This window comes from Anomalospiza imberbis, chromosome 5, assembly GCF_031753505.1.
Source record: "Anomalospiza imberbis isolate Cuckoo-Finch-1a 21T00152 chromosome 5, ASM3175350v1, whole genome shotgun sequence".
Taxonomy (NCBI): Eukaryota; Metazoa; Chordata; class Aves; order Passeriformes; family Viduidae; genus Anomalospiza; species Anomalospiza imberbis.
The window spans coordinates 53425195-53439868 of NC_089685.1; the positions used below are offsets into that span (position 1 = coordinate 53425195).

Here is a 14674-nt window from a genome sequence, read left to right on the forward strand (position 1 = left end):
AAAGAAAATGACATTTGAAAATTTAATTTTAGGGCCTATGCTTTCCCTGCAAGCATTGGACATGTGGTAACTGTACCTGGCAGGAGCAGGGTAGCAATAGTGGACCTGACAATGCCACTGTAGAATGTGAATATGCCTCTCTCCAGCTTTATAGACTGGAAACAACAGACCTATGGTCCCCAGTGACATTGAAGGCGCTGGAAAAGGGGATGGATGGGTTTACTGGGGTGATAAAGGATGATTGACAGAAAGATATATTCTTCTGGGTGTACTCTAAGCACTTTTATAAATATAGGTCAAATATTCTCCAGCATAGCAGACTTAAAAGCCAATCAAAGTTGGAAAAGTTGTGTACCTTGTAGTTTTAGACATGTATGTCTGTATTTACATGCACTTCTTACTCATTTGTAAGAGTTGAAGTGAGAAAAAACCAATCAAAACACCAAAAACCAAACCCCAAACCTCCCAGTCCTAGTTTTCTGAGCGTTGCACGGGAATAGCAAGCCTGTGGCCATGTGCTCTGTCCCTGCCATAAGGAGCTGCCATCTGCTTGGATAGTAGACTGGTTCTTAATGTGTTCTCACTCAGTACCAAGCTGTCTTATCAAAGCCATAACTAGTGAGCTTCAGAGCCCGGGGAAGAAACACAGCCCTGTACATGTGTTACACACACATTGGGCTACATACTGTGTTCAAGCTTTCACACCTGGACATCTCATTACATGCATTCAGACTACATTTCTATTCCTGTTCATATCCCTAAGTTCTGGTTTAACAGGCTTTCAAAGAGAATAGAAATGTTGTTTGGTAAAATAGCTGCTCTAAACTATCACACAGAAGTACTGCTTCACCTGGGTCACCTGTATTAAACTCAAAAAAGCCAAACCTTTCCATAATTCCTCAGATAGCTTCATGTTTGTATTTCTGCTGTGGCTGAAAACTGGGAAATGTCAAAAATACCATGTGACTAAAAGATAAAGACAAAGGATAGTTGTGTGAAAAGAGGTCATCTTTTGAGGTTTGCAATGGAGTATTTTAGACCTGCAGAAATTACTTTTTTGAGTGAGGCTGGGAACGTTATTCTGACATGAGCCTTGACTTGACTCATAGAACAATAAGTGAGATTTTTTCACTGGGGCTGCTTGGAAAGTTCATTGTTTCCCAGGCTGTGTGTCTTGGCATGGCTGATCTGCAGGGACCTGCCTTTTCTGTTCCATGTCTAGTGTGAGTGTCTGAGTCCCCTGGCTCTTGCCTTATATGTCAGGGTGTAGGAGGTACAGTGCCTCTGTAACACTCCTGCCAAAGGACTTGGGTGAGCAGAGAAAATTCTGAAAGCTTAGAAACATTCAGTTTGTCCCTGCTTGCCTGCTGCTCCTCTGCACTAGGAAAGGCTCACTAAAACCCACAACTTTGTCTTGGTAGCTGAGACAGAGTGTTTAGTAGTGCTGGCACAGAGGTGTGTGCAAGGGAGGGAAATACATGGGGAGCAGGGCCATAACAGTGAGCCTTGCTGAGGTTTTGGCAGTGCTGATGCCCATGGGCAAGCAGGGACAGATGGACCTGGCTAAATTATGCCAAGAGCTGAAATCAGAGAGCCAGACATGGCTTGGAGCCAGTGTAACCCTGACTCCTAGATTCCTGTTCCTGTGCCAGGCATCTAAAAGTGCAGCACAAAAGCTGTATCTGAAGGTCCCAATAGAAGTTTTTTCTCCATCAATTAGTCTATAGCAGGAGTGCAAACAACTCAGCAGTTCTACTCTGCCTAGGATGTTACGCATATTAGCTAAGGTGATATTTTAATTTTTAGGTTATTTTTTAAAAGGTGGCAGGAAGTGAGGGTTTCTTAGTGCTCAGCACTTGTGAAAATCAGGTGACTTTTTTCAACATAATTGCAAGAATCTGTTTCTAAGAGATTAATATGTTTCAGGAACAAAATGCTGTGTCTCAAAAGTGGTTTGCATTGTCATAACAAACACACCATTTAGGGTAGCTTCTGGATTGTTTAGAAACCCCAAGTGGCCTAAAATTATTTGGGTAGTATCTCAAGAGACCAAGCTTCTGATGTGCTTCACCTCCATCTAGCCTGAGGGCCAAATAAAGATGTATCTTATGAACCAGGTTATACCTGAGGTGCCCAAAATGGGGCTGTCATGGAATTGTGCTTAGCAAAATAATTTCTTTCTCTGGGTTAAATAAAAATTGAAGTCCTAACAAAGTGACCTCTGCTTTAATCTTTTCCTGGAAGAAGTAAAAGTGCACTGATTTGTTGTTGAGGAAAAGCCAGATGTTACCTATTTTTACCTAATAGATTGCTTTTATGCTTGTGTAGAATGCTAAGGAAGTGCATAAATGTAGCCACTTTAGCTCCTGTTCCAGGTCTTCTTAACAGTGACCTGTGTCAACATCCAATCCCTTGTTGTTTCACTAAAGCATTACATGGTGTCTTTAGATCTTGCTTTCTATAGGTCAGTGAGGATTTTGAAGATTTAATTAAAGTATGGAAATGGAAGAAGAGCATTTCAAAGAAGCTGGGATAGAACCCTCTTCAAAATAATTCTCTTGCATTCCACTGAGCTATTTAGTGCCATGTGATGATAAGAGAAGGAAAGGCCAAGCATTTATAAGAAGCAAAAACAAAAAACTGAATCCAAAGAAACTGTGATTATCCTACAATGATCCTGCTGCTCATTTGGAAATACCTTCTTTTTCAAGTAAATACCAAGCCAGCTTGCTCAGGTCATGTTTTGAGGTGGAACTATCTCATCCAAGATGAATTTCATAGAACATTTCTCTATCCTTCTTCTCCTTTTAAAAAATTAATGACAGGCGTGTTTGGGTTTATATCTGATTTTTCAATAAAATCTTCTATTCCCTTTTTAAGCAGCAATTCCCAGACAACTCCTCTGGGTGTCAGTGCAGCTTCAGGTATAGCTGCACTGTGGTCTTACAAGTCTTCATTAAAACATTCCGCAGTGGACAGAGGAACGGTAAGAGATAAAAAGTTAAGCAGTAGTGCAAAAAGACACATGACAATACAGGGGACACTGACATGCCTGAGATCCAGCATGGAACACATCTGAGCTGCCCTGGTTTCCCTAAGGAAGCACCAGTTACTTTCCTGTGTGTTGGACTGCATGTGAACAGCCTGAGGCAGTGATTTCTGTGCAGGTGGACATGGAGACTGCTGAAGGAAGTGATGCCTTGTGAAGGCTGACCTAGAACAGAGACTAGACAGAGCTAAAAAATAAAGTAGGTGTTTATTAGGAGGCCTCAATAGGTACATCCTGGGCAGCACAAGAGCCCAGCCAGGGCTACACCCAAGATGAGCCCAAAGTGGTCACAAAAAATGGACGACCGGTCACGGGGTCTCACATTTTTATAAGTCTGGTCCATTTGCATATTGGAGTTAATAGTACAATTATAGCTTTAGGTTATATCCTCCTTGTTTTTCTCTCTTCAATCCACACTGTTTATGTTCTTGGGCCTGAGATTTGGATTGGTTGTCCTTGGTCCCAAGCTAGGAAAGGAATTGTTTTGTCTACCTACTCTGTGAAGAGAGCCTACCATTCCTAAATATGAAGCTCAGAAGTATGCTCTAAAGCAGTACAGAATCTGAAAAATATGAAAGCTACAACCTGAGGCATCAGAAGTTACAGATATGCTAGAAGGAATACTGAGCTTGTCCTTTAGCAGGATTAAGAAAGAATAATATCTCTAGTGTTTGTCTCTATATGGTTGTTGGAGGTTACAGGACAGGTCCAGACAGATTTCTGCAAACTGAGAAATAACTTGAATGGAATTTCTCAGATTCAGGGGACTTTGCTGGTCAGCATTTTCCCATGTGTGAGAGGCAGTATGGTCATTGTCTATAAGAAATATTTGAGAAGAAAGAATAACAGGAAGAATGAGGTAGTAAACCCAGAAAGTTTGTAGAGAGACTTAAAGAATTGCAGAGAACTTGGGTTGGGAAAAACTCTGAAGGTCATCTAATATAAATCTTCAGGATAGATCCAGCTAGATGAAGTTCAGAGCCTTTTCCAGATGAGTTTTGAATATCTGCAAAACAAGAGATTTAGCAATCTCTTTATACAGCCTGTTCTTCTCTTTGATCATCCACATGGTAGAATTTTTTTTTTCCTTAGCATCCCATCTGAATTTCCCATGTGCCAGTTTGTGACTGTTGCTTCTTTCTTCATGGAGACTCTGTCTTCTCTATCCTTTCCTGTTAAGTAGTAAAAGCCAGCAATTAGATTTTGCCCAAACCTTCTCCTCATACTGAATATACCCAGCTTCCATAGCCTGTCCTCCTATGCCCACAGCATCTCTGCAGCCCTTTCTGGAACTCAGTCCAATTTGTCAATGTCTGTCTTATTCTCAGGTCTCACAAGCATGGACTAGAGGGTCAAAAATCACTTCCATCTACTTTATGGCTCTGCTCTAGCAAATACGGCTCAGTGTGTCTTTGGACCTTTCCATTGCAAGGAACTCTGCTAACAGATGTTCAACTTGTACTCTGCTAGCATCAGGCATACTTTCTGAAAAGCTTCTTCTCAGGTGTTAGACCCCCAGCCTGTCTTGTTGCATGGTTTTAGTCCTCCTGAAGTGCAGGACTTTGCATTTGCCTTTGCTGAACTTGCTAACTTGCTGCACTTCTCCAGCCTCCGATGGTCACGCTGATCTGGGAATGTATCAGGTCAAAGTGAAAATGTGGGGAAGTTCTCAGAAATTCTTTGGTTTTTATTTTTCATCAAGTGCCATGGTAGAAAATGGTGATGCCCAGACTGAGCATTATCTAGTCGGGGACCAGGAAAGCAAGCAGTTCTGCCTTTCCACCAGTAAAATGATGTACTGTTTGCAGCTGGGACTGCAGGGAACTCACAGGGGTATTGATACAAATTGCTGAATGAGAGGGTTTCCTCACCTATATTTTAAAAATACTTGATGTGCTAAAAATTTTCTTCATTTGCAATCAGCGGATATGTGAATAAATCCCAAGAGGGATGCCACTTTTGATTCTGAAGAGATGCACTTGCAAAATGAGAAGGAATGGGTATAATTTGACAGCTCTTACTCTCCCCTCATCACAGGCAGCTGTTATCAGACTGAATTAAAAAGTTTGCAGAATTACATTCCTTAAGCAGGAAAAAAGTGGAATGGTCATAAACCCCAGTAGAATTGCTGCATAGAGATTGTTATTTGGCCTTTAAATTTTAAATGGGTGATTTTAAATAGGCCTGGTGCAGATGGTTTCTGCTACAGGTTTATTGATTAAAATAGCTGTTTTACATCACCTCCAACTTAGTTTCTCCAGAGGCCTTTGTCTTCATGAATAATGTACTCTTTTGCTGAAATTTTTTTAGAATTCATCTCCTGGAGTCTGGCTGTATATCTCTAGGTTCCTAAGTCTCAGTTGACTAGGCTCAAAATTGTGACATTCCCTGCACTTCCCTCCTTAGAAATGAATATTCCTTCTTCCACCCACCTAGTGCTGAATAAACCTAGTGCTTGCACATTGGAATGTGCACTTGGAAACAGCTCTGACTGTTTGGCTCTTTGAGAGAGGCTTGTATGATACTGAAGGCTGCCTTGCCTATACTGAGGATTAGATTTCTGCAGCCATTCATCCAAACCCTGCAAGACGGAGTGGGAAAATTCCAGTGAGCTTTGGATCAGACAGTGAACTTGGAGGCCTGTTGTGATTTCAGGTGGGCAGGTCTCATGCCTTCAATATTGTAAGTATTCCAATTTGCTGGATGCATCTAGTGTATGTATGATCAGGCTTTTTTTTACACCATTTTTATGGCTTTTTTATGCATTTCTAAAGATGTGTACCTTGATTTCTGGAAGATGCTTGAGGATTTTGCATTAAGCCCAAAGGGTATTGCTTTGCTTGCATAAGGGGTGGTGGAGCAGACCTGGCACAGCTTCCTCTTGCAGGCTGAGGCTTGCAAGTTCTGTTATCCCTCTGGATTGAGTTTGCCACTCTGCAACAGGAGAACACTGCTGCAGGACCTGTAAGAAAGGAGGACTATGAACACCATGGAAAGCAAACAGAGGTGTTAAGACCTTTCTTGACAATGTGCTTTTCGTGCTCCTCCCTTCTGATCCTCTTTCCTATCACAGAAATATGTCTTTACTCAAACTATCTGCTACAACAATAGCCATTTGTAAAACCAGAGCAGGAGGAAAGTCAGATTAAAGCCTTTGGTGAAAATATGTGAAATCAGGCTCCCCAGTTTCATTTATGCATGGGAAAATAAATATCACTGTTGGTAGAAGAGATAGTTGAATCTCATGACTCTGGAAATTTAGTCAGTCAGATAATCTGGCCTGCCTTTACTCTCTTGGGGAGATGGTGACCCTTTCTTTCTACAAGATAATTTTACACTAAGATAAAACCAGAAGAAAAACCCAGTTGATGTGTATATACATACATATAAAGAAAAAAGTTATTCCATTCTGAAATGGCCAAGAACAGGATATTGCAGTGCCTGAGCCTTTTCCTGATGATTTTTTTCTGTTTTGTTTAACCAAATGAAAATCTCTTCAAGATGTCATTTGGCAAAGTGTTTTGACCCAGGTGAGACCACAGATCTTGACAGTACATTAGTTTTCCTGAAGTATCTCTGACTTGTCTCTATTTTTTTTTAAAGACATGAAGGCTGTGAAGATGATAACTTGCTTCGTTATGACAGTAAAACACATAGCCAGGATCATACTGGGAGGGTAGCTGACAGGCACTAGACAGATGGTTCCTGTGTGGATGTTAGCAGATGAGAATCCTCCCTTCTTGGAACACCTGTCTGGTGACCAGTGCTGCCACAGCATGTCTCTCACACTTCTTACAGACCCGAGAGAAAGATGTGTGACCGGAAATATGAGCATCTACTGGATTTTTTTTTCCTGTCAGGAAAGCCCCCTGTGGCTGTGGAGTGAGTGGATGTGGTTTAGAGCAGGTCATTAGGCTTTCTCTCCTTCCTCCCTTGGAGCCTGCCATAAGCATGGGGTGGACGAGTCAGTGCACAAAATGCCCAATTCTCTTTAGTGTGGAGGTTTCTGCAGCCTCACTTCCTTCCATCGTAGCCACAAACAAGACTCCCCTTGGTGTAGTTAGGAGAGGACTTGAGCAGTTAGGAAAGCCTCCCTCCCCCTTGCTAAACTGTATGGCCTGGAATTGTAGGAGGATGCTGAAAGTCCTTTCTGCTCTTTGCCAAAATACTTCATGTCAGTAGTGGAACAAAGGAAGCCCAGTTTATTGTGGTTGACCCTTGGTATCTTCAGTGGTGGAAGCTCTCATTGAGGCTTTTCCTGTGGCTGGGATATTCAAAACCTTCCTCTGTGGCTTTGCTGCTACACCAGAAATGTCGAGCTTATGCTATTTTGTTTCCTGCTGTGTGAAAGCAAGAATTGGACTCTCTGTCAATTAACAAGGAATGAAATGAGCCAACAAGCTCAGAGTTTATCAGGGTGATACAGAAAGGTGCATATGTACACATCAAGATACTGATATAAACCTGATGAAACTGATATAAATAAGGTTATATAAACCTTATTTTCTCTGTATACCAGGCTACACAGTTACTTGATGGATCCTTTCAAATAAAACCACTGATAGTAGCATTAGTAGTATTAAATTTCTTACAAATATTGTATTTGAGACATGCAACAAAGCAAAAAGGCAATAATGTTTTGAAAAATATATAATAAATTTAGACACACAAAATATGAATAAACATATTTTTCATCCTCCCCTTCAATCAATGTTTTAATTGAGAAGGCATTGGTATTGTAATAAAATCTCTTCTGTTGTTGATGCTTTAAGGAACTAATGACATCTGTTTAACCAAGCATAAAGAAGAGCCAAATTATAGGATAATCTGTATTGTTTATTTTATTGTTTCAAATAAAGAACTGAAAGGTGATGAAACTGGGCAATTAAGAAACAAAACAAAGGAATAAATTCTGCTGATGCAGTGGAATACTGCATTAGCAATGGGTGGAGAGTCAGAATACGTGAGCCAAGGAACCTTGCATGACTCTTGTGTGTAAAAATATTTTCAAGTATCTAAAAAACTTTCACCTCTTGATATGACCCATTCTGATTTGTTTAGCCTTGTAGAAAATGCAGTGGGTTTTGATGTTCAGAAGGGGTTCTGCTAGGAGTTAAGGACAAAAGTCTGTAACTGACTGGTCAAAGCAGGACAGTTCTAGTGGTGCCTGCTAAATCCTTTGGGTTACCTGCATTCCTGTTGTGTTTCCACACACATGGCTGAAGGGTGAGGCCAGAGCTGGCCTGGCTGCAGCAGAGCAGGATACATGCTTAGGGTGTTCAGCAGCAATCAGAGCCTTTAATGAGAGCAGAGGATTAATTAATTCTGATCCATACAGACACATTGGCTTCTTGTGCAGCCAGAATCCTAATTAGGCAATCAAATTTTTTTCCTTTCACAGTGACCATTGCTCCAGCTGTGCTCTAACTCTTCCCTCTCTTTATTTGTGAATCTTTCTCTATTTTACAGAGAAAAAATTTACATACTTTGGCAGGAAAGCTTCCTTCTTTTCTTTCAGTTTTTCCTGTTTGCATCTACATATTTGCATATCTGCTTCTGATGTTCTATAATCCCTCAACCTTCATTTTCAAGCCCCTGTTATGAAATGAGATCATGGCTTCTTCCTCAGCTCATTTATTCCTCTAACCCAGGGTTCCTTCACTTCTTTTCCCCCTCCAGCCCTCAGCCCCTGCTGACTCAGTTAAATATACATGTGCTCTTTTCCCCTTTGTTCCTTCTTTTCCCTTCACCCCTCTGCGGCTGCTTTTCATATGTTGGCTTTGATCTGTTTGCTGGCAACACTAACATTTGAAAATCTTTTCTAATTTGTTATTTTTGTGCATTTTTGTGAAATTAAATATCTTGGAAAGGAAACGTGGGTTGCCCCACTCGCTGCAGGAACAAACTCATTGGGTGGGAAGACTGTGCATACAACTGAAATCTGTGCTGGGGAAGTGCTGAGGAATGGTCCAGTCCTCTGGACTGTGTGCTGTCAGTCTGGTCTGAGTAAAGAAGGTACATCCCAGATTCAGCTCCATGGTTAGCCTCAGTTTTGCTAAGCCACGGTACTGCAGCAAAGGGAAAAATGGAGGGCCAGTACTTCCATGTTCCTTTGTTCTAGGTGGTGACCAAAAACCATGAGGAGTGTGATCCTTAGTGATGGGAACTGTGACACAAATCCCGGGAATTCACTGGGGTTCTTCTCTTTGTCAGCAGGGACACAGAGAGGTCACTTGTGTTTTACAACCCTTCCCTCTCTTGGGGTATTATCAGAGTCCTAATCCACTGGCTAGGGCATCCTATAACTTTTGTGTTATAGGACATAAACACAAAAGCTAGTAGGTGCTGGTATGTTGCTTTTTTCTGTACTTACATCTGTCCAGACTTTTTTTTTTGATCTGTTGTGTTACTTTTGTGAAGATGGCATGAGTTCTTATTAATTATGACTACTGTTTTATGCTAACCACTACATTGATTTATGGCAAACAAATGGCCACTGTAATGAGTGTAAGTTCCAACCAAGATGTAATTTCCTTGATCACCCCTTGTTGTGAGGTTTTCTCCTGGCAGTGGCAGTAGCAGATGAGTTTCTGCCAAGAAACAGTCTTTGCATCAGTCCTCACAGAGATGCTTCCATATGGTCACTCTGGCCTGCAGAATCTGCTACTAGATGACCTGTTCAGCTCTATTTTATTTTTTTTTTTTTGTCGGATGCCTTTCAGTCCTCTCTTCTATGGAATAAAGAATAAAAATTTCAAATTACTCCATATCCCATTCCCCAGACTGAGACTGAACTTTATTTGTGACCTTCCTTTTACCTAAGGTTGACTGGATTTTGTTGTTTTATTCCAGGTCACCAGTTTCTTCAGAAGATCAAGGTAAGATCTGTCTTATAGATACTAACAGCATATTAAAAATGAGACCAAAGACTAGTGAGTAAGCTCTGTTTTAACACAGTTGTGGTGGAGAAAAATGTTTTTTTATAAAAATGAAACTTTGATGTTGATGAAACTTCGTTCACCCCTAGACATTAAGTGCTTGATCATTTGGTTAGTTTAATTGGGACTGACAGAAGTTGTTATTTGTAAATTGAATCTTGCTTAATCAAATGGAACTATTGCAAGAGTTTACAGTTTATTCAACCAACTGTGTAGAGCTTCACCTGTGGAAAATGTGTGGCTTAAAGGACAATACATGCTTTTTGTAAAGATAAGCAAATCTTTTATGACTCTCATAGGACAGCATCTTTGTCACTGAGAGGAGAATGCATTGTGTTTTAAAGGCTTGGGCACACATTATCTTGGGTTGCTAGTAAAGTCAGTTCAGTAGGACAGCAGGGAATTTAGCTAGGCTCTTCTACATGGAAAAATCTCATGGCTTGAGTAGCAGGAGCAGCAGGTTATAGCAATATGCTTGCTGTGAGGGAGACTTGAAGGATCTGATCTTTCCCTATGGGCTAAAGAGGGAGTTTGTGGTCACCAGCTGCTTAATAATTTGGCAAACTTAAGTCCATCTGCAGTATATCAATATATGGCTACATTGGTACTGAAATCCAGAGACAGACTGTGAAGGGGTGGTAATTGCATTGCCAGAGGTGCATAAGGAATGAGGAACAAAAAAAGGGAGACAGGGAGAGGAGAAAGTTCATCGTGTGGCTCTGAACTGGGAACGCAGTTTTGGTCCAATAAAGAAATATCTATGTTCTTCTGGCATCCAGTTTGTATTCAGTCACACAATCAGAACATTTTCTGACCATTATCATAAGCATTACTCAAGGAATGTCCAGATGGGAATAGTAAGGACTGTTGCAAATGGAGGTGTAAGGAGGTCTGAGCCTGGAAGTGTGTCACTGAACTATGTTCACTTGGAGTGTGGAGTGACTAGTTAGGTATCAACCTACATTTTCCTTGGCTCCAGCCAAGGTTTTCAGTCCACTATATGTCAAACATATTGTTATTAAAAAAACTCTCTTCCATCTCCTTGGTGAATCCTTTCTCAGTAACAGAAGTTGTAAAGAAAGCCATAAAAATGAACAAACATGCAATGATATATCTGGCCCATCTAGTCCATTCCTAGTGTCTGGTAGCAGCAGGTCCTGTGACAAATAAAAGTGTGAGACTGGCAGAAGTATACATATTTAATTTCCTGGTGTGCCCTATTAGATTTTTTTGATTTACAGCTCATTGATTTTGTGAACCAGATGGAATTTTCCTGTTTAATAGTTCATCTGCTTTTTACCATGACCACAGCTTCTAATATGCATTACAGGACTGTGAAAAGTTAACAGTATACCTCATGTCTCCAACTCTCAGAAGAGATTTGAAATCATTATGGTCTAATATACTATTTCAGGACCTGGATGCAAGGTGCATCTCAGTGCATAAACTTGTTATGGGCTGCTCTTGCTATTTCATTTCCCTTGCATTTACTCTATTGCTCCATCTTTATCTATTAATGGAGCAACAGACGGTGTATATGCATTTCCTTGTGTAACTTTAAAGGTTAGTATTTCATGCTGTCAGAATGCTTTTCTTCTTTCCACTATTTTTATACTATTTGAGTTTTTGACAAAACCTTCCTGTTTGCCATCTACCATCTGCTGCCATGGTTTGGCTTTTCAGGTTTGATCAGCATCTCTGAATAGCCTCTTCTTCTTTGCCTTTCTTCCCTTTCTCTCATAAGCAACCTCTTCTGAAATGCAGAGTGAAAGGCCTTGACCAATTAGTGATGTGATAGTGCCAGTTATTAGAACTTTTGTGACCATGGAGTTTCTACTAGGTTTGTCACCCCTATAAATATGTAGGAGCTTCTCTCAAGCACAAAAGACTTCCCATTCTCCAGTGACTTTTCAAAAAGAAGGGTCCAATACTTGGATTTCCTCTATCGCACTATGCCAGCTACCGACCCTGGTAAATGGCACAGTACAAAAAGGAAAATGTGATAAAAGTGCTGCAGCATAAACTCTTTAGAGTCTAGAAGGTTCTCAGTCCACTGAGACTGCATGTGTGGAGGCATCTCAAATTAGACTTAGATCTCAAATCTCTTATCTAAACAAAAAAGATGGTCCATGAGAAAGCTGAAAACTTATCTCTGAATTACCTGTCTTTTATAGTGTTTATGCAGATGTCTCCTGGCATATTGTTCTTGGAGTATGTATCTTGAAATCAGTTTTGAGACTTATATGTTCATTAATAATCAGTACTCAACTGTGTACCTATTCAATATGTTAAACATTTACTTTTTTTAATAAGGCAATAATGCTTTGGCCTACATAGTGAGGGAAGATCCAACAGTGGAATAGTGTACCTTCACTGTACCTACATTCTGCCCTGTGTTACAGCTGCTCTTCCCCATTATGGACACCATTCCAGTGCTGATTTTCTGATGATGTGATATGTTGATCATTACTGAGAAAAGGCTCTTTGTCTGTGTTGGATCTTTTGTCTTAACCTCCCTCTTGATTCCTGATCTGTGTTTTGTCTGCTTTAATATTCAGTTGTCACTTTTTCTTCTGTTGTTTCTCTGTGGGGTTTTTATTATTATCGTCCTCTTGCTTTTTAAATTACTCTTCCCTATGGACCACAAGGTTGCATTCTGCATAAATTTTTGCATTGTGCTCCTCACCTTGGTTTCTGAATGTCCTGCTTGTGCTCCAGTGTGGACAAACTGTCACAAGCACTAGTGGGAAACAGTAACTGTAGCATCCAACAGACTTGTACCAGAATTAGCATCTAATGTGAGTGGCACTTCCATTAATCCCTGGCAGGACAATGCATTATGCTGTCTTGACAAGAGGGTGAAGATAAAGCACTGTCTGTCAGGGACTGGGCATCTATTGAACAATTGTAACTGCACACAATGCTCCTTGTTGGGGACACGTGTTAGAGGCACCTTTATCAGTTACAAAACAGGGCCATTTTAATTGGCACAGAAAGGGAAAGTTCACTGCTAGAATATCCCAAATTTCAAAAGAAAAGTTATCCAAAACTTCTTAAAGTTTGTACCTCTTTTTTCTTGGTACAGGTAGCTAGGAAATAGATAACCACAGAGTGAAATCCATCGGCTTCTTCTCTTTTTTCTTCTCTCTCTTTTTTTTTTTTTTTTTTTTTTTTTTTTTTTTTTTTTTTTTTTTTAATTAGCAAAAGGAGTAGACAAAGCCCCTAACCCTCAAGCGCTCTGATTGACAAAGTGATACAAGCCAAGTAAATCCTAAAGAATACCACTTTAGACAGGGTTTTGATGACTCTGAAGAAGGACCTGATCGGTCAGGTACGCCCTGGTGCAGCTGCAGCCTTGGAAGTCGGTGGTGTTCTTTGGGCTTTGGGGTTAAATGAGACTCAGCAATGGCCAAGTGTCAGGCCCACAGAAGACCTGGTAGATGTCATGATGGAGGGCCAGGCAAGTCATCTTTTAGTGAAGGGTATCACCTGCTATATTTTTGCTGTATAAAAAGTCCTCATGATATGCCCAGGAGGTCTGACACTGTTGGAGGTTATTGCATCCATTGTTTCTGGAATAAGTACGATAGTGTGATGGGAATGCAGACTTCTGATAGATTGTATTACCACTACACAGTCATTGCCTGGTTATCCAGTGCACACTTGTTGTCTGGTTATGGTTAGGTGAATGGTTAAGGTTTGCCAAAACCTTCATTCACCCAGCACCTTTCAGAGCTGCACTGTATTTTGTGTGCACACTGGATCATGCCTTGCCCACCCCTATTTACAGCCACCCTGCAGAAATCTACATTAAATATTCATATCTGTAGTTTCATCTGGCCAAAATTAGGTTCTCTCTACTATTCTTTGCTTACCTTGTACGTTTGGGTTGATTCTTCATTATCACGTGAGCAATTGAAGGAAATGGCCTTAAAAAGAGTACAATGAGTTCTATTTCCATTTCAAGTATTCTGAAAAAAACCCAGCAAATTCTTGAGTGTTGCTATTAATGACATAGAAACATTGGTGTGTTATTCAACTTGGTTATTCACTGGTGTGTTATTCAACTTGGAACTGATGCTGCTCAATAATTTTCTGTCTGACTTCAAACAGAGGAACCTTGCCTTTGATGGAATTATTCAGTTTTAAGTAGCTATACTAACGCACCTCAAGTAGCAGTCAACCAGAGCTTAATCCTTACACACCTGAGTTGCATTCTGATCGGGAGACAAGAGGTTTCAAATATTTGTGTCACTGCTCTTCTATTCATTTCTCTACTGACCAATGGGACTGGGCTTTTTGCCTTGTTTGCTTCCAGCAGACATGTGGTTTTGCTGCATCAGCATAACTTCTGTGATTTAGGGTTTGTGGTTTTGGGCATTTTGTGTGTAATAGATCCAAAATTAATGAGGGAATAGGGGACAACGGAGAAATTAAGACAAGAGGGAAATACATTCAATGGAGCAATTTTGAAGACAGTTAGTTATTACAAAGTAATAATATTATACAAGAGATTAAGATAAAGGATGGGTTTTCTGCTTGAAAAGACAAATAGCAAGCAACCCTCAAAAGTCTTTCAGATTCTGCCAGCTGCTGGCTCCATGCCATGGAGTCATGCCATGACTAGGAGTCATCCAGCCTGGATAGCCTACACCTAGGAGGGATTTGTGTAGGGCCAGGAGTGCAT

The 14674-nt window shown here is 40.6% G+C and overlaps 1 protein-coding gene across 6 annotated transcripts in view; it reads left to right on the top strand.

Moving 5' to 3' along the window:
- DGKI (diacylglycerol kinase iota) overlaps positions 1 to 14674 on the top strand; it is a 197241-nt gene that overhangs the window by 160365 nt on the left and 22202 nt on the right. For all 6 annotated transcript variants that reach the window (XM_068190843.1, XM_068190841.1, XM_068190842.1 and 3 more), the window contains one exon: positions 9902 to 9927. In XM_068190843.1, the coding sequence (XP_068046944.1) occupies positions 9902 to 9927 (26 nt within the window). The remainder of the gene's footprint in view (positions 1 to 9901; positions 9928 to 14674) is intronic.